We start from the raw sequence: 18,603 nt of genomic DNA on the forward strand, positions 1-18,603 counted from the left end.
TGAGCTCTTCAGTAAAGCCTGCCAATATTTGTCTATGGAGATTGCATGGCGGTGTGCTCAATTTTATACACCTGTCAGCAACGGGTGTGGTTGAAATAGCCGAATTCCCTAATTTGAAGGGGTGTCCACATACTTTTGTATATATAGTGTATAAGGGTAGCATTGTATCAGGTATATAAGAACAGGAAGTTGCATAATATTTACCACTGTGAGGGCAAAGTAGGCCATAATTAGTGTATTTACAAAACAATTTTCTTACACGTAATTACATAGGTTATTCCATCAGCAGTTCATGTCCATCTCTCCATCACTTGTTGTGGATACTGGTTTATATCTGTCCTCTATGGGTCGTTTTGTCTGTCTCCAGACACAGAGCTGACTTTCAACTATAACTTGGAGTGCCTTGGGAATGGGAAGACTGTGTGTAAATGTGAAGCTCCAAACTGCAGCGGCTTCCTAGGAGTTCGGCCAAAGGTGAGAGGAGACACTGGAACCAGATGTTGTTATTGATGACATTCATTCACAGAATGAATAAGATACATCAATAGTAGAAACAATCATGATAAATTATCTTTCCACAAATCCAAGAGGCCTTTGATACAGTATTCAAAAGAGTAGTCATGTCAATGGGAATGAGATAATTGAATGAAAGGGCCATCTTCAGTTTGGGTTTCTGTGTCTCTATCAACATCCTGACACTTCGTCCTTCCCCAGAACAACCCTCCAGCAGACGACAAGGGCCGCAAACTAAAGAAGAAGGTCCTGGCTAAACGGAAGAACAAGATGGAGGTGACCAAGGAGAGGGAGGACGAGTGCTTCAGTTGTGGGGACGGGGGACAGATTGTGTCCTGTAAGAGACCAGGCTGTCCCAAGGTCTACCACGCAGACTGTCTCAACCTCGCCAAGAGGCCTGCAGGTCAGTGGCACAGTTAGATTCCTGTCAGAGGAGGAGATGATATCGTAGTATTATAGCTCGTAATGGTTTGTTATATTTCCCCTCTGTTACTGTAGGTTTGTGTGATTGAGAATGATATGCATGACATATTTCATGCATTTTCACTGTTTGAAGTCTGCCAGATCCCTGGTTAGCAGTCTCAGTGAGCTGATTACTTCTCTGTGTTACTGCTGATGTAGTTGTGTCTGACTGCCCTTGTCTGATATACTGTATCTATCTCCCTGCTCTGTGCTGCAGGTCGGTGGGAGTGCCCGTGGCACCAGTGTGACCTGTGTGGTAAGGAGGCAGCTTCCTTTTGTGAAATGTGTCCCAGCTCTTACTGCACACTGCACCGCGACGGCATGCTCTTCATCTCCAAGCTGGACGGACGGCTGTCCTGCAGCGAACACGACCCCTGTGGACCAGACCCCCTGGAGCCAGGGGAGATCAGGGAGCACCTACCCGACATCTGTGCTCTCTCACCGGGCCTGGGGGCTGGCGTAGTAATCCCTGGTGCTGCTGCTACAGTCACTACTACAGGGGACCCCGAGCCTTGCCCTTGTCCTGAGTCTGAGTCTTTCCCCCCTCTCCCCAGCTCTAGCCCCATCTCTGGCCCCATCTCTGGCCCCATCTCTGGCCCCATCTCTAGCCCCATCTCTAGCCCCATCTCTAGCCCCTTCTCTGGCCCCATCAGCACACCTCTAGCCAGCTCTGAGGCCCCCGATAGCTCTCACCTTTTCCTTCCCCAGTACTCACCCATCTCTTCCTACGAAGATGAGAAAGAAGAAATTGAGGATCCTTTGGGTGATGGAGAGGGGATGGAGGGAGAGTTGGAGGATGGCGAGATGGAGGGTCTTGAGTTGAAAGATGAAGTAGAAGAACAAGTGGAGGAAGAGGAAGAAGAGTAAAGACATAATTTTTCAACAACTGCATGGTGGCTTATCATTCCACACAGTTCATACAGGGTGGAGGGGACATGGACACTGATTAGCCAAACCACAGAATAGCCCCGTCAATCACTGCTCTTATTGTCCAGTGAGCATGTGATTGTCCTGAAGGTCTACCATGTGGGGAGAAGGGCTACTTGCTTGTTCTTGAGGGTGGACCAGAGCTCAGCATCATGTAGATTCACTCATCTTTGTATATAAGGATCTGTTCTTGTCCAGAGGATTTATAGATCTGTGAATTCACACACCGCCTTGTTCAGTCAGACCCCCGAGAAAAAGCAGGATGTTACAATGGAGTCTGGGCTGGTGTGTCGAAACGAAGTAGGATGGAGTTGCTGCTGGACACTGATTTGTGGTCACGTCTAGCGTTTTCCCCCTAATAGTCAAGGTTAGGGTTTGGGGTGGGTACACTGATCCTGGATCTGTGCTTAAGGGCACAATGGAGTATGATGGGAACTGTATTCATATAGCTAGGCCCATTTGGATCTCTTCATGGTTCGTTGTCAAAGCTGCTGGTTTTTGTTTTAGAACATGTTTACACTTCTGCACCTCCTTTTTGAGGACACAGCAACTAACTTATCTGAAGGGACATCTTTTTCAAAGGGGAGACTGAAGAGAAGCGGGACAGTGCTGTCAAAGGCACGGATATCCCCTCATGAGCAAGTAGCCTATAGTGTGTTAGATGAGTCTGTCAAACTGTTTCTCTCTGAAGCAACTCTCCTGCATGGCACAAATGAGTAATGCTGTGAAATGAGTACATCAGCCATGGAAATGATTAGTCACACTATCAACCAGTCCTTTCATCCTTGTCATTGTTGTGCAGTGCACAGTCTATATCCGTATCTGTTTCATGATCATTAATCTACTGTCTCTGCTGCCCCCTGCCTTACCACACCAAATGATACAGACACCTAGACAATACACATGCAATCAAATGGCTTAGTTAGTACATGTGGGTAGTACATCAAGGAGATGGCTTGATATTGAACATGCCCACATCCTAATCCATGACAGCACTTTGCGTTCCCCCCTAACCCTGGCATTGCATCGCCATTAGCTCTTCTGTACTGATATCTGTTTGAGTGCAGTTGGCTGTACTGTAGGTCTTTGAACACAAGCTTCCTCACATGGTGGAGCTTTGTCTAGAAACTGAACTGAACCTTCAATGTGAAAGTGCCATTGTACTCAGCTGTTGAGTACGCTGCTTGACGTAACCTTACATCTAAGATAGCTAGCTCTTGTGTGTGAATTATACTCTCTATGACATATTTATGTAGACCTTTATAACGCACAAATTAAGACGGGACTGATTTATAGTAGTGGCATTGCTGTGTCTCTTTATATCATCCATACTTTCCATTTGAAAGGCTATACTCCTGCCTTTGGTTTAGCACTAAAAATGACAGATCTGTTCTGTTCCCCGGCTAAAATGCTTTCACTACAGTATGTTTGTCTCTATGTGTTTTGTCCCTCTTGAAGCTTGTCTCTGTCTCGCTGTCTTTGTTGTGTCCGTTTTTTCATCTCTACTTATGCCTTTTCAATTGAGTCAATCAGTTTTGGGGTTTCTATGAAAGAAGGGAGGTGAAGTTGGTTCTGGAGGGCCATAGAACAGAATGAAGTGGATTTGCCATTTCCCTGTTATGGGGATGTTGTGTTTCCATTTCTGAAGCTTGCATCATGCCTTTACAATAAGCAATATTTGTAGTGATTAATATTGCCCAATCTTGTAACTTTAGTCGTGTCGAAGTATCTCTAGCAGCCTTTATGTATTAAAACTTAACTGGCTTAGTTTTAATTCATCATGCAAATATGTGCAATTTCTTGCATTTGAATAGAAATCCAACCAGTTTTTTTTTATGATTTGAAAAATGTATGAAACAGTTCGGTCCCTTCTTATCCATATACTGTACTGTGAAGGTCGCCATGGTGCCCACTGCTGTTGCTCCAATATAGAGATACAGGCACCATCGTCATGTCCTGACTTGAACATCTTCACCCAGGAGTTATACAGTAACTCATAATTGTATTTTAATAGCACTAAAACACATACAAATTTTAACAACACAGATATAAGATCCTAACTGATTAATACATCTGTTGGAAGAATATTTGTGCCTGTATATAAAAGCTAAATATGATGAATGAAAAAAACATGACCTTCAAATAAGTCTAGAGCCAGAAGATATGCGTTCTCTGGTCTCAGCTCTGTCATCAACCTGTCCAATGAACAAGATCACTTCAACTTTAATACATGTTGGTTGAGTTGCTGTCAACAGATGTGGTAAATAACACTTTATATTGCTGTAACAATATCACAGTCATCAAGCAGATAATAGTAGGCTACGATAGCACAGTAAGAGGAGGTCGAGGGTCATTTCTGGTCACATCACATGAGTCAGAAATCGGTAGAGTAGGGAGACAAAACTCCCAACTATCACCACAGTACTTTGGAACTTGTGATACGATAATGAGCTGTATATCTTTTTCTACATGGTCAGTTACCCCTCCGTCCTCTTTGAAGGGTTGTCTGATAATGCACAAAGAGTTGGGAGGCTGTATCACTGTTTATATACATTCATACACATGTAACAAAGCTTATTTTTTTGCTGTCATGCTTCTTAGCTTCTGACTCCCTTCCCTCTCTGCCTTATTCAGACATGTGTAATTAATCTGTTCAAAATGTAACCGTTGAGAGTTCAATAATATCCTTCTGCCTTGTGAGGAGATTGAAAGGTGTTGTATTTCTTTGTACATAATAAAGAAAAAGCTAAGTTGCAATCACATGATCTGAACGTTTTTCTTCAACTGTTTTTGGCATTTTGATTTTGGACCGAGTTTGTATTGTTATTTTTCAGAAGGTACATTTAAGTTAAAAGCAATCTTACTGTAATAACAATGAACAAATTATTGCATTGGGCTGGGGTAGATAATAATCCACATTAGAGGTGCTTATGTTATAGCAACTGGCTTTAGCAGTTGTTTTTAGTTTTAGCTCAGTGTACTGTTAGCCTTGTTAATAAAACTGACCGCTGTGCTCACCCCTGTTTCACCTCACATGTTGCTTGGAAGTTTTCATAAACCTTAGCCAAATACATTTAAACTCAGTTTTTCATAATTCCTGACATTTAATCCTAGTAAAAATTCCCTGTCTTAGGTCAGTTAGGATCATCACTTTATTTTAAGAATGTGACATGTCTGAATAATAGTAGAGAATTATTTATTTAATATTTTATTTCTTTCATCACATTCCCAGTGTGTCAGAATTTTACATACTCAATTAGTATTTCGTAGCAGTGCCTTTAAATTATTTAACTTGGGTCAAATGTTTCAGGTAGCCTTCCACAAGCTTCCCACAATAAGTTGGGTACATTTTGGCCCATTCCTCCTGACAGAGCTGGTGTAACTGAGTCAGGTTTGTAGGCCTTGCTCGCACACGCTTTTTCAGTTCTGCCCACAATTTTTCTATAGGATTGAGGTCAGGGCTTTGTGAATGGCCACTCTAATACCTTGACTTCGTTGTCCTTAAGCCATTTTGCCACAACTTTGGAAGTATGCTTGGGGTCATTGTCCATTTAGAAGACTCATTTGCGACCAAGCTTTAACTTTGACTGATGTCTTGATGTTGCTTCAATATATCCACATCATTTTCCTGCCTCATGTTGCCATCTATTTTGTGAAGTGCACCATTCCCTCCTGCAGCAAAGCACCCCCACAACATGATGCTGCCACCCCCGTGCTTCACTGTTGGGATGATGTTCTTCGGCTTGCAAGCCTCCCCCTTTTTTCTCCAAACATAACGATGGTCATTATGGCCAAACAGTTCTATTTTTGTTTCATAAGACCAGAGGACATTTCTCCAAAAAGTACGATCTTTGTCCCCATGTGCAGTTGTAAACTGTAGTCTGGCTTTTTATGGCAGTTTTGTAGCAGTGGCTTCTTTCTTGCTGAGCGGCCTTTCAGGTTATGTCGATATAAGACTCGTTTTACTGTGGATATAGAAACTTTTATACCTGTTTCCTCCAGCATCTTCACAAGGTCCTTTGCTGTTGTTCATCTCCTAGGAGACAGAACCCATCTCCTTCCTGAGCGGTATGGCGGCTGCGTGGTCCCATGGTGTTTATACTTGCGTACTATTGTTTGTTCAGATGAACGTGGTACCTTCAGCTGTTTGGAAATTGCTCCCAAGGATGAACCAGACTTGCGGAGGTCTACAATTATTTTTTTGAGATCTTGGCTGATTTCTCTTGATTTTCCCATGATGTCAAGCAAAGAGGCACTGAATTTTAAGGTAGGCCTTGAAATACATCCACAGGTACACTTCCAATTGACTCAAATTATGTCAAGTAGCCTATCAGAAGCTTATAAAGCCCATAACATCATTTTCTGGAATTTTCCCAGCTGTTTAAAGGCACAGTCAACTTAGTGTATGTAAACTTCTGACCCACTGGAATTGTGATAGTGAATTATAAATGAAATAATCTGTCTGTAAACAATTGTTGGAAATATTACTTGTGTCATGCACAAAGTAGATGTCCTAACCGACTTTCCAAAACTATAGTTTGTTAACAAGACATTTCTGGAGTGGTTGAAAAATGTGTTTTAATGACTCCAACCTAGGTGTATGTAAACTTCTGACTTCAACTGTATATGATATAGTGAAGTTAAACAATATTGCGTGCAGCGGTCAGTCTGGTTGACCAGGCTAATGTACTGTAAGTGTCACACAGACACACTGACAGAGACTTGCAGAAATGGAATCTTTATTTTTCCAATTTACAACATGCTAAAAAACACAGTCACTGGAGTCCACACAATGAATGATCATATCAGCAGACTCTGTGGACCTGTAGTGTTGGAAATATATGCATGTTATCTACAAGGCCTCAGACAGATGTGGGACTGCAAACAACCTCTGGCTTCATGCTTGTACACATTGCACCTTCTTGTAAACCATTCAGAAAATGAAATATGTGAACTATCCCTCTTTCTCAGGCAGGTCTGCGCCCTTGGGGAGTGACAACATAGAAGATGCTGCGTGTGTAAACAATAATGGAGCCTGCTATACACCGCTAATGATGGATATGTGATTCATTACTCAAGGGAAAACCATTGCTGCTGCTTACTACTAGTCTCCTACATGCACAACTTCAGTGGGACTGAGAAAAACCCTCAGTGAGGTTTCAGTATTTCCTCTCGTTTATCTTTGCACTCAAATTCAATAGTAGTTCTAACTAAGCTAATTTGAACACACATTGGTAAAATCTAGTAAAAATCAGCCATTGGCTAGACTGTCTCAAAAGGTCAAAGGTGTCTCAAAGTGTAAACATTAACAATACATTCACAGAAAGTTTCAACTTCCCATTGTGTGTGAAGTAACGACAATGGTCAGCCACGGTTTGATGAGGTGTCTGTAAAACATTAAGTTAGTGACTTGCTGGATATTAAATACATTAGCTACACATAGCTGTCTGTATATAGGGTTTCTTTTTGCAATGGCATTATATAGTACTTTTAGCCATGGCGACGTAACTCTCTTATTACAACATTTACCCATAAACTTTTTCCTGTGTTGGTGCATTCCATATACGTTCAACTGTATGAGAGCTTATGACAACAGAAAAATATATGTTACATGACAATAAATGTGCAGGTACATAGTATGGCAAGTCCATTGCAACCTAGAGTAGACAATGAAAATAGTCTATAGTTTAAAGCCCCAAAACCCACAGAATGGTCATTGAAATCAAGTACTTAAAAAGCACACTCACTCAAGGCATTTGATTATGGGATAAAAGCTGTCATTGGCATAATTCATTTATATAAGGGAAAGTTTGAGATTTACTGGGGTGGGGTGGTCCAAAATATGGGTGTTGTCTAACGTTTTTTCTTTCTTTATTTTCGCTTTTGGGAGGGTTGTTTTTATTGGGCACAGGGGAGGGTAGTGTGTTGTTTCCCTGGTTTACATTCGTCCCTTAGCAGGTTTTACTATATAATTTCTTCCATCCTAGACAAATGTCCTCATCCGCTTGCATGCGCCTCCCTTATATCAAGTTGCTTTGGTACTTCTCTTATGCACTATGCTTTTCCGTGAGCTACCTTTTACTATACCACAGGTCAGTATAGTATACCAGTCTATACTGCCTTCTATCCACCATTCATAGTGACAATAGCGCTAGGTGGATCATTTGCCCAGATCTACAATAGGCTAACTAGCATCATACCACAGATAAAATCATTCAAAGTTGCACCAATTTTCACTATCAGCAAAGAGGCCAGGTGGGTCATTGCGCATGAAAGAACTGTGAAGAAATGAGACACGCAACTCAAAAAGCTCCCCTAGTCATCTGGTTCTGGGACAATTATGTTTCAATTATCCTACATAGACTAGCCTATAACACCGCAATGCAATGAGATATTGCATTATTGTTTTCAAGTACAAAATTCAACTCTAGGCTATAAACTGCAGTGAAAATGTTATTTAAATAATGGTGCAAAAGCCCTGTGATTTGAATGTTTCATTCCATTTGGATCACTTGTGGGTCTACTCGCCTGTTAATAAGGTATAGAAAGGCAGAGTAGCAGGCCAGTTTGGCTATATTTTAAGTTCTGATACTGATATGCATTGTCTGTTGCGGATCATCATTCTCCCAAGTCATTCTTTAATAGAAATGTGGCCACATATGCTCCCAGCAGGCCATTATTCAGGAAAGCTTAACGCGTGCTCTGCCTCAAGAGATCCATCCCAGTGGCTATTCCTCACGCACCTAGAACCTAACGCTTCAATGTAGCCTAAATATTTGTCATTTAACTTCTTAAAATGTATGGAATTTTATGTGTGGCATAAACACAACCAGTCACAATGTTTTAATCAAAAGTAGGCTTCCTGCGCACGTTCGTCCTAAATGTAATTCCAGCATCCAAACTGTGCAGCAGCCATTTGATGAAAGGAAAGAGACATATGTTTAACACCAAAAAGTGTAATGACATTTGGAGACTGCCAAGCCAAGCCTTCGATACTGGGTAGGCCTGCAAGGTAGGGCAGGATCTAGGCCTATTTTCTGTTTGTCGAGATTGACAGTATATTTCATTGTAGTGTTGAAAACACAAACCATGAACTGGAAGCGCCTGAAATGGGTATGCTTTGCTTATGGGTTGTGTGGTGCATTGAAATTAGATTTCTAGCTAGCTGAGCATTGTCTGCAGCCGGCTCTGATCGTAGTGCATCGACTGTGCCACAAAACCATGCTGAAGTGGCAAAGTCGATATCCACATTTATAAACACAGTTATTGTTATTTGTGGTCGTACATTTTTTTTCCTGACACCTCGAGTTGGACACTCTAACCCCCCCCCCCCCAGTAAACTTTGAACTGTCCCTAAATGGCCCTATACGGCCTCTATCCAACTACATAAACGCAGCGACAGAGTAGTTGTCACACATAGTTCTACGTATATTTGTTTGGCAAAAATTTGGGAATGGATCGTATGCGATGCTCCGTTGCTCTGTTTGCATGAAGTGTGTAGCGGCATTAAGGTGAGTTGATAGACACTAAGGAAAACAAGGCTTTTTTAAAAGTGGGGTTGAAGTGCTATTTCCTTGTCTGCTTCATTCCGATATCCCCCTTGGCAGGTATTTTGTCCTGAGAGAGGGGAAGTCCAATCATTATGAGCACTCCTTTAAATGCAGTGAGCATTTAGCCTTCTATGGCACAACTGAAAAAAGCAATCAAAAAAACACAGTACTGCTTGGACTCCTCTCTTTCTTTCTCTGATTTTAAATTAACAGGCTCCAGGTGGGATGTCTAGCATCCATCCAACATTTCCAGGTTGGTTTTAGGGCAAGTGACTGCTGTCTACTAGTAAAGGTTTAATTGTGGCAGCAGGAATAGAAATAAGAGTCCTTCTTCTGACCCAAGTCAATACCTGTCTCTTCTGTAAAGAGAGAGCAGAGAAGTATCAACCAGACCTATTCAGGAGAGCAATTATTCACCACAGTAGAGATTGAGAATGATAATTCATGACAGTAATACTACCATTGCAGACTAAATGTGCACTGACAGCTAAACTATAGAAGCAATATCTAAGAAGAGAGACAAAGTCTCACCGGTCATGAATTGGAAGGAGATGCTATTAAAGTCCTCTGCAACTTTTTGGAACAGCTCATCTGGAATGTGGTTAAAAGAGAATATGAGTCTACTGCTGCAATGAATATTTTTGGGAAATGTAGTTTTATGAGACTATACACTAGATTTGAAATGAACTGGCCATATGAGGTGTCACTTACCCACGTTGTTGCCTGTTTTACTGGATGTTTCAAAATGCTGAGCCCCAATCTCTGTAGATGAGAATGTTGAAAGAATAAACATAAACTACTCTAAAACAGCCAGTCCTTATACTAATCTGCCAGTGTAAAAAGGGCTTTATAAATAGATTTGATTGATTGATTGATTGATTGCTTGATGTCTGGTAAGACACTCAGACTCCATGATTAAGTGGGAGTTAGTGATGATGATTATCATAGCAATTTACCATCAGCAAAGTCCTGAACGTCATGGTAGTCTACTTGCCGCAGGCCCCGGTCACTCTCAATCAGGTCAACCTTTGTGCCACACAGGTATATCTTGCAGTGCTTCAATTGAGGTCATAGAGGAAATTGTGAGCAGTTACATAGGATAATTTACAGGGCAATACCCATCATGGAACGTGAGTTGTGTTTTTATAAAAGGGTCTCTAACCTCTTCACAGTTTTGCACCTCCTTCACCCAGAATTTAGCTCGCTGGAAACTGCTGGTGTCTGTCAAATCTACAGGAGGGAAAGTCACACAAATAAAGATCAATGAAAACACAAAACTTGACTAAAACATGATATGTTTTCATAGTTATAAAAGTATATTCAACCTAGAATATTCTGTATTACTATTACTAGATAGTACTGTTGCAATGTAAATCAGCCCATAAAAACCACACTAAAAACAGAACCAGCTACAACCAAAAAAGAAACAGAACAAATTGAGTCATCAACTGTGGTAAATGCCTCATCAGATATTTTCCAAACCATGAAAATTCCCCCAATGAGGGTTATATGAGTGCAGGACACGTGAGCACAATTCACAACATGCAGAGATGTTAATTGCTCTCAACAAGAATTTCCTCAATGAAACATTTTGGATATAAGAACTCCATAGTAGCAAAATAAAAATAAAACGTAGACAATAACAAAAAAGTAAACAATAATAAACCTAGACAGAGTGCTACTGACAGTGTCATTCCATGGGGATTAGGATTTACCATAGCAGACAATGGCAGCCCTGGCTCCTCTGTAGTAGATTCTACTCATAGCCTCGTAGCGCTCTGATCCAGCCGTGTCCTGGGTTGCAGAGAAGGAATCACTTATAGTGATCCACACATAGCCAGTAGCTACCCCATATCAAGCTACGATGGATTCATTAATTTATTTTCCAGGGATTATAATTCACATGACAGTGCCATAAAGCGTATAGAGACTCATGCAAATGTATTTGCCATTGTATTTTACGTAGGATGACATCAGTCATCGTCACTCACCCATATTCCCAGGGTAACCACCTTGTCTCCCACCTGGATTGGTTTGGCAACGAATGCAGCCCCAATAGTCTATCGAAGAAAGACAGATTGCAAGAAAAAAAATGTAGCCAGTCAAATATTGAGAAAGAATCTTCACACACAAGCAGAGAGAGCCTCCCACACATCCAGTTGGAATCACACACTGTCCTAGGAAATTAATTGATACTCACGTTCTGGTAGGGGCCGACGAGAAAGCGATGGTGGACATATCTCTCTACAAGGCTGGTCTTACCTACACTCTCCTTCCCAAGCATAACTACTTTGGCATCCACACGCATTGTCATACTGCACAGGACCAGGATGAGATAGGAGAGGAGGAGCAGGAGCAGGAGAGGGGTAGACCAGGATGCTGAAAAGCTGTGCAACAGAAAGAGAGACAATACAATTCGTATTTTATTCAGCAACAAGTAGCTAGTAAGATTAAGTTGGGCCTGTAAACCCATGCTACGTGAAGAAACAAAACTGCTGTAAAATGTGGTATTTAAACTGTCTGTTCAAGCTTGGTCCCTAATGTAATCTCCAATTGAAAATATATATTTTTTTTTTTTGAAGTGACACTCAATTTAATGGGTGGCTGCCACCCACCGCAACAACAGAATGACGGGTAGTCATGCTAGTCGGAACTAGGAAACTGACATTTCCGATTTACTAACAGGTTGTAGTTATACACGTGCCGCATTGAACCAGTTAGCCAGTCGGACATCTCCGAGTTTCTTAGTTCAGAGTAGTATGTGAACGCGCCAACTGTATCATAAATTGCGAAAGCAGAATTTGTTCCAAGAGAGCAGCATACATTTCATGTCATTATATTTGTGGCTCCTGTCAACAATTTCCAAGAAGTTCAAATGGGCATGGGTGTGTAGCTAGATAGTTAAAATACACGTAATGTTACCAATACGATAACGTTAGAGAGGTCAACAATCAACAAAATGGTACACACAATTAGCAGACCTGAAAGATAACACAAAATGCGAATTAACTGTTCGCTAGCTAGCTTGACAGTTGCAATAGTATTATTAGCTAGCTAGCCAACGTTTGCCATCAAACGTTTCATTAGCTAATGATGACTTGCTATGTAACGTTTTCTAAAACCAAAACACTTACCTGCTTGGCAAACTCAGCTAAATGTGTTCAAATTGAAGAATGAGAACCGAGTCGGATTATACTAAACTAAATGTAATAGCTAGCTCTTATGTGAACATTTCGTTACAGTTAAAGTTAGCTATCTAACTAGCTGGCTAGCCAGTGTTTGAGCCACTCGAGGTTGCTCTTGTTGTTGTCAGCTTACGCAACGTCAATTGTACTACAAACTAAAATTACAAGCAACAGAAAGATCCCTAACACGTACTGTATATTGTCTATGACATTGCTATGCCGTATGGCAAATCTTACTCGACATGCATTTCTGGCAGGCTCAACCTCATTCGTTAGCTTGCAAGAGGCTTTGTTATGGGGAACTACTTAGAGGAGAGACATTCTACAGAAGAAATAAAGGTTAAATAAATAAATAAATATACAGGATGTGATGTCATTAATCACCATTACGATGACGTCGTATTCAAAGTCCCCCTTTTTTAACACAAAATGGTTCAAATCATTTTAATTACAGTTAAATGTTGTTTGATATAAAAAAATATATAAAAAACATGCCCAACTCACCAGGCAAGATGATCATTCTTCAATCAATTACGGTCATATGAGTTGCTCCCAAAATTCTGATTTGAATGTATTTATGCTTTGAACATTTTATATAAAATAGATGAATATGTGAAATATGCATCAAATTGATGTAGTACATTTCTCAAAACTACAGTTCCAACACAAAGCCCATTGATCATTATTTATTGTAGTTCCTGTCTCTCATCATCATTGAACCTCTGCTACATGTCAAGTATTAGCTTAGAATAGCAACGTCGATTGAATATAATGATTAGAATTAAGGACTGGCTCAAAACGTGAGAAAATAACTAACGACCAGCACTCTTTTAAAATAGTGCAGGCTGAGTTTGCTACCACCCTTACGAAAAAAGACTGCAGTCAGAGAGCAGTATAACTGTAGTACAATGCAGTTAAAGTGCAGTCTAACTGCATTATGTTGTAAATACTGCGTCCAAAATAACAGTTTTTTACTACAGTAATTTTCAGTATAACGGCAGTTACAGTGAAGTATTTTGGACGCAGTAATTTCAGAATAACTAGGACGCAGTAATTGCAGAATAACTACACTGTAGTTATTCTGCAATTACTGCGTCCAAAATATCACAGTCGACTGCAGATACTGCACTTTTAATCTTTTTTTGTAATGGCAAAAACGGTGTATAAATGCAAGAATGCCCCCGAACACAGGTATTATCTATCGTGTGACAACTCCTCCCAAGGGCTGTGTCCTGCCGGGAATCAGAACATCCATTGTCGCAACGTTCGAGTGCAATGAGTTTCTGCTATTAGTAGGCCTACATAAAAACATTCTGCTTATTTGTCCATATGGTACATAGTTAATGAGATCATGGTTTGTTTTGGGACTCGTGAGTTGTCACACGATAATTCCCGGGTTCTCAGGTATTATTTCTTAAGTAATACATTTCTCAAAACTACAGTTCCAACACGAAGCCCATTGGTTAAAACTGCATAACAGTGTATTTTTGGTCTCTGTGATTGGTGCATTGATCCCACCCTCGAAAAGCCTCATGTCCCAGTACAGTCCCAACCAAGCAGAGAGAAACAAACATGGCTGATACAGAGGGAGCCGAGGAAATTTATCCAGGAATTTTGCAAGAAATTTTTACTTCCCCGTTGAATTTGAGTCTGCTTGGCCTCTGTATATTTCTTTTGTACAAAATCTTCCGCGGAGACAAACCTGCAGATATGGGCGAGGTCGAGGAACCTCTGCCTAAACTCAAGAAAAGGGATTTCACGTTAACTGAGCTGCAACCGTACGATGGGCTGCAAAATCCAAGAATTCTCATGGCTGTCAATTTTAAGGTGTTCGATGTAACCAGAGGAAAGAAATTCTACGGGCCAGGTAAAATACGTTTGTTTTCATGTGCTGTCCGTCGAGCAAGGACTTGGCTATTTCCGCCTAGAATAATGGTTGGCGCAACTGTAGCCAAGTGGCTTGCTGGTCTTTCGATTGTATTACTAAATGTGTTATTTATATGTATGTGTGTATATTACTAAGTTGTTACATTGTAACTGCGACCATTCTAAAACGCCACTCCACCTCTCTCTTATTCATGAATCATTTACCCAGGTTTGAATTTCACAACACGCGAGCTGCTAGTGACGTAGTCAGTCTAGTTGGCATGTAACCTCTCACCGAGTTGATTGATCCTGCACTGTCACGCAACCCTCCTGAGGAACGCCCTCTCTGAAAATATGTATAAATTGCAGTATTTTCAGTCTATTATAGTCTATGTCCCTTATTGCTGCTCCTCGTTTATTTATGATGTTGTGTTTCAGTTGCCTTCATTCCATTTTAAAATAAATAGTTTGACACAGGTGAATGCCTTGCACAAAGGTTTAAAATGAAATTCAGCCAGACCAGATGGTTGCACAAAGTTAGGCTTGTTGAGGCCTATTAGAGAGCAATGCTAGTTCTCATGTCACAGATTCAGACTGTCCCTTCTGTCAGCCTCAACATCTATAAAAAATGGGTTACTGTTGGGGCTATCTCTGAAGCTGACATAGAATACAGTCAGCTATGTCTGTTGGAGAGCTTGTGGAATTTAATTTACACTATAAAACTGCATACTTTCAGAAAATGGTAGTCATCGGCCAATGTATACACACTGATAGTTTATTAGAACCTGTCTATTCACAATCACATTTTAGTTCATAAAATACTTGGCTGAATTTCAAATCAAACTTTATGTCTGTGTGATGGTTTCCAGAGGGTCCCTATGGAGTGTTTGCTGGTAAAGATGCCTCCAGGGGCCTGGCCACATTTTGTCTGGAGAAGGAGGCCCTGAAAGACACCCACGACGACCTCTCGGACCTCAACGCCATGCAGCAAGAGAGCCTCAACGAATGGGAGACCCAGTTCACTCGTGAGTTTATGCAGGAGTTGATAGAAGTTGCTACAAAACACTGGTTTAAATTCTGATACTGTATTTTCTACTCCTATCTCAAGCGGAATGAACCTCTTGCAGTGAACATCACACACACCACTCAACAGTCTTTAAAAACAAAATGTTTTTATTTAACTAGGCAAGTCAGTTAAGAACAAATTCTTATTTACAATGATGGCCCAGTGGAAGTTCTTCATGCCCCCGAACAGTTTTGATGGCTTAGAATGATTGGTGTTTAAAATCCATTTCTGTATTGTGCCTCAGGGCATAGCTAGTGTTTGTGTGATCCAGTCTTTTTGTGCTTTAGTCAGCTCCTCTGTGTTCCTCAGTTGAATGGCTTGGCAACGACAGAAGAGTTCGCACAAGCAATAGTATAGTGCCATGCCAGGGCATAATGTAATAGTACTTTGCATCAAAATGACTCCTTTTGATACACTTTTATCTACATTCCATTGAGTAGTGCTGTGAATTTAAAACCACACATGGGAGTCTTTCTGGGCCAAGGCTGATCTCCACCCAGTGATTACCATGTCCTTGATAATGGCTCTGATGTTGTGTCTGGTGAAGGTCTCTGAGGGACTCGATGTAATTTTCTTCTTCTTCCTGTCTTTCACAGAAAAGTATGACTACGTCGGCAAACTTCTGAAAGCTGGAGAAGAACCTACCGAGTACACAGATGACGAGGAGGTCAAGGACAAAAAGAAGGACTAGAACTCAAGTACACAAGGGAAATTCAGATGCCTTAATTTTTTCAGAATGTGATGGATATTGCCTTGTGTTGCTGCATTTGAACGCAATGCTTTCTCCTGTATGGTTTTTGTATTATCACATTTTCATGGACCATCGCCTCTTATGCTAATTTCAAATGCTACAGACATTAATTTACCAAAATCTAGTGGATTTTTGGTTAAGGTTTGAATAATTCTTGAATTCTGTGGTGTCTTTGTAAAGTTATATAGGTACTATTAGGTGTCATGTAGATGCTGATGGAAGATCTATTACTGTAGATTGAGATGAACGTATTTCATTTTTGTAATCATGAGATGACCACAGATTTTCAACACAAGCAGATAACATTCCATCAGAAATATTGTGTTTGTTTTTTGGCTCTGGTGTTAGAGTATCTATAAAAAATTCTGAGTTATCCATCACTAAGCATAGCTAAATATCACATACTCGGTCTGACTGAACTGCAGTTAGTTTCTCATATGCGTTAGAGAAGATCGTGCTTGATATAATCACTTTAGCATTCACTTTCAGCATAACTTTGTAATAATAACACAATTGGTCTGATAATTCCACACACTGCTAGTGTAGGGCTTGCACTGGATGAAGTATGTTTTAGGATGCTCATACTGTAGCACAAAATATAAAAAATGTTGAGTGAACTAAGGTGCTTCCTGTACCAATTATGTATGCCATGGCAAATACTCCCTGGAATTGGCCAGAATCTGGACTCAAATACTGGTAAACACAGGAAACACTCTACAAAATACATTACAAAGGAATGTCCTAGTTTGTGTGATCATGACACTGATATTTTGATATGATAAATAAATCTACCCAAATGTTTAATCAACCTGTGTATGGTGTTTGTCAGTGTTTTTTGTTGATGTGTGTTTATGAATGTTGGGCCTGAGCATGATATATTCAGGACACACTAGTGACGAAGCTCTGGATTGATGATGGGCATGATTGTGTGCATGGAGCCCACCTGAAATAATAGGTGTTTTTTTAGTCTATAATTCTGAACAGTATTTACTCAGTGGTGGAGAAAGTATTTTCCAATTGTCATACTTGAGTGAAAGTGAAGATACCTTTAATAGAAAATTACTAAAGTAAAAGTGAATATCATCCAGTAAAATACTACTTGAGTAAAAGTCGAAAAGTGTTTGGTTTTAAATATATTTACAGTGCATTCGGAAAGTATTCAGACCCCTTGACTTTTTCCACATTTTGTTACGTTACAACCTTGTTCTGAAATAGATTTTCCCCCTCAATCTGCACACAATATCCCATAATGACAAAGCAAAAACACATTTTGACATTTAAGCATATGTATAAAAAAATATCACATTTACATAAGTATTTAGAATCTTGACTCAGTACTTTGTTGAAGCACCTTTTGCAGTGATTACAGCCTCAAGTCTTCTTGGGTATGACGCTACAAGCTTGGCACACCTGTATTTGGGGAGCTTCTCCCATTATTCTCTGCAAATCCTCTCAAGCTTTGTCAGGTTGGACGGGAAGCGTAGCTGCACAGCTATTTTCAGGTCTCTCCAGAGATGTTCGATCATGTTTGATCCCCAGTCTGATGTCCTGAGTGCTCTGGAGCAGGTTTTCATCAAGGATCTCTCTGTACTTTGCTGCACTCATATTTCCCTCAATCCTAACTAATCTCCCAGTCCCTGCGGCTGAAAAACATCCACACAGCATGATGCTGCCACCACCATGCTTCACCGTAAGGAGTTCCATCTTGGTTTCATCAGACCAGAAAATCTTGTTTCTCATGTTCTGACTCCAAGGGGGCTGTCATGTGCCTTTTAATCAGGACTTCCGTCTGGCCACTACCATAAAGGCCTGATTGATGGAGTTTTGCAGAGATAGTTGTCCTGGAAGTTTATCCCATTTCCACAGAGGAACTCTGGAGCTCTGTCAGAGTGACCATTGGGTTCTTGGTCACCTCCCCGACTAAGGCCCTTCTCCCCCAATTGCTCAGTTTGGCCGGGCGGCCAGCTCTAGGACGAGTCTTTGTGATTCAAACTTCTTCCAGTTAAGAATGATGGAGGCCACTGTGTTCTTGGGGACCTTCAAAGCTGCAGACATTTTTTGGTACCCTTCCCCAGATCTGTGCCTCGACACAATTCCTTCAACCTAATGGCTTGGTTTTTGCTCTAACATAAACTTCTTGTGGATTTTATATATTGGTTGGCAACCAACGTTAAGGTGCATTACCGCCAACAACTGGACTGGAGTGTGGACCAGAGACAGTGAAGGTCTCCATAATTAAATACTACATCACCTGAAGATTTCCCCAGCAGTTCACGTAATCCT

At 40.8% G+C, this 18,603-nt stretch overlaps 3 protein-coding genes across 5 annotated transcripts in view; 2 read left to right on the forward strand and 1 right to left on the reverse strand.

Annotated features, from left to right (window-relative positions):
- The window catches only part of nsd1b (nuclear receptor binding SET domain protein 1b), a 29,834-nt gene extending 25,172 nt beyond the window's left edge, over positions 1-4,662 (forward strand). The window contains exons 21-23 of the mRNA XM_021623635.3: positions 368-474; positions 715-916; positions 1,193-4,662. Coding sequence (XP_021479310.3) covers positions 368-474; positions 715-916; positions 1,193-1,842 — 959 coding nt within the window. The 3' untranslated portion in view covers positions 1,843-4,662. The remainder of the gene's footprint in view (positions 1-367; positions 475-714; positions 917-1,192) is intronic.
- A 1,962-nt stretch (positions 4,663-6,624) lies between these two features.
- rab24 (ras-related protein Rab-24-like) lies at positions 6,625-13,006 on the reverse strand. Of its 3 annotated transcripts, none has more exons than XM_036936706.2 (9): positions 12,587-13,006; positions 11,653-11,839; positions 11,444-11,512; positions 11,168-11,246; positions 10,615-10,682; positions 10,409-10,508; positions 10,164-10,214; positions 9,984-10,043; positions 6,625-9,811 (listed from the first exon to the last, which is right to left on the reverse strand). In XM_036936706.2, the coding sequence occupies exons 2-9, from the start codon at positions 11,764-11,766 to the stop codon at positions 9,747-9,749; spliced, it is 606 nt and encodes a 201-aa protein (XP_036792601.1). In that variant the 5' UTR covers positions 11,767-11,839; positions 12,587-13,006; the 3' UTR covers positions 6,625-9,746.
- Positions 13,007-14,182: 1,176 nt separating this feature from the next.
- Positions 14,183-17,128, forward strand: pgrmc1 (progesterone receptor membrane component 1; the record flags this gene model as incomplete). The annotated part of the gene is given in 3 exon segments (NM_001124444.1): positions 14,183-14,504; positions 15,373-15,528; positions 16,166-17,128. Coding segments are annotated over 3 exon segments (546 nt in total). The 3' UTR covers positions 16,261-17,128.
- Positions 17,129-18,603: the final 1,475 nt, after the last annotated feature.

Source organism: Oncorhynchus mykiss, chromosome 12 (assembly GCF_057628025.1).
Source record: "Oncorhynchus mykiss isolate SJ-2025 chromosome 12, ASM5762802v1, whole genome shotgun sequence".
Taxonomy (NCBI): domain Eukaryota; kingdom Metazoa; phylum Chordata; class Actinopteri; order Salmoniformes; family Salmonidae; genus Oncorhynchus; species Oncorhynchus mykiss.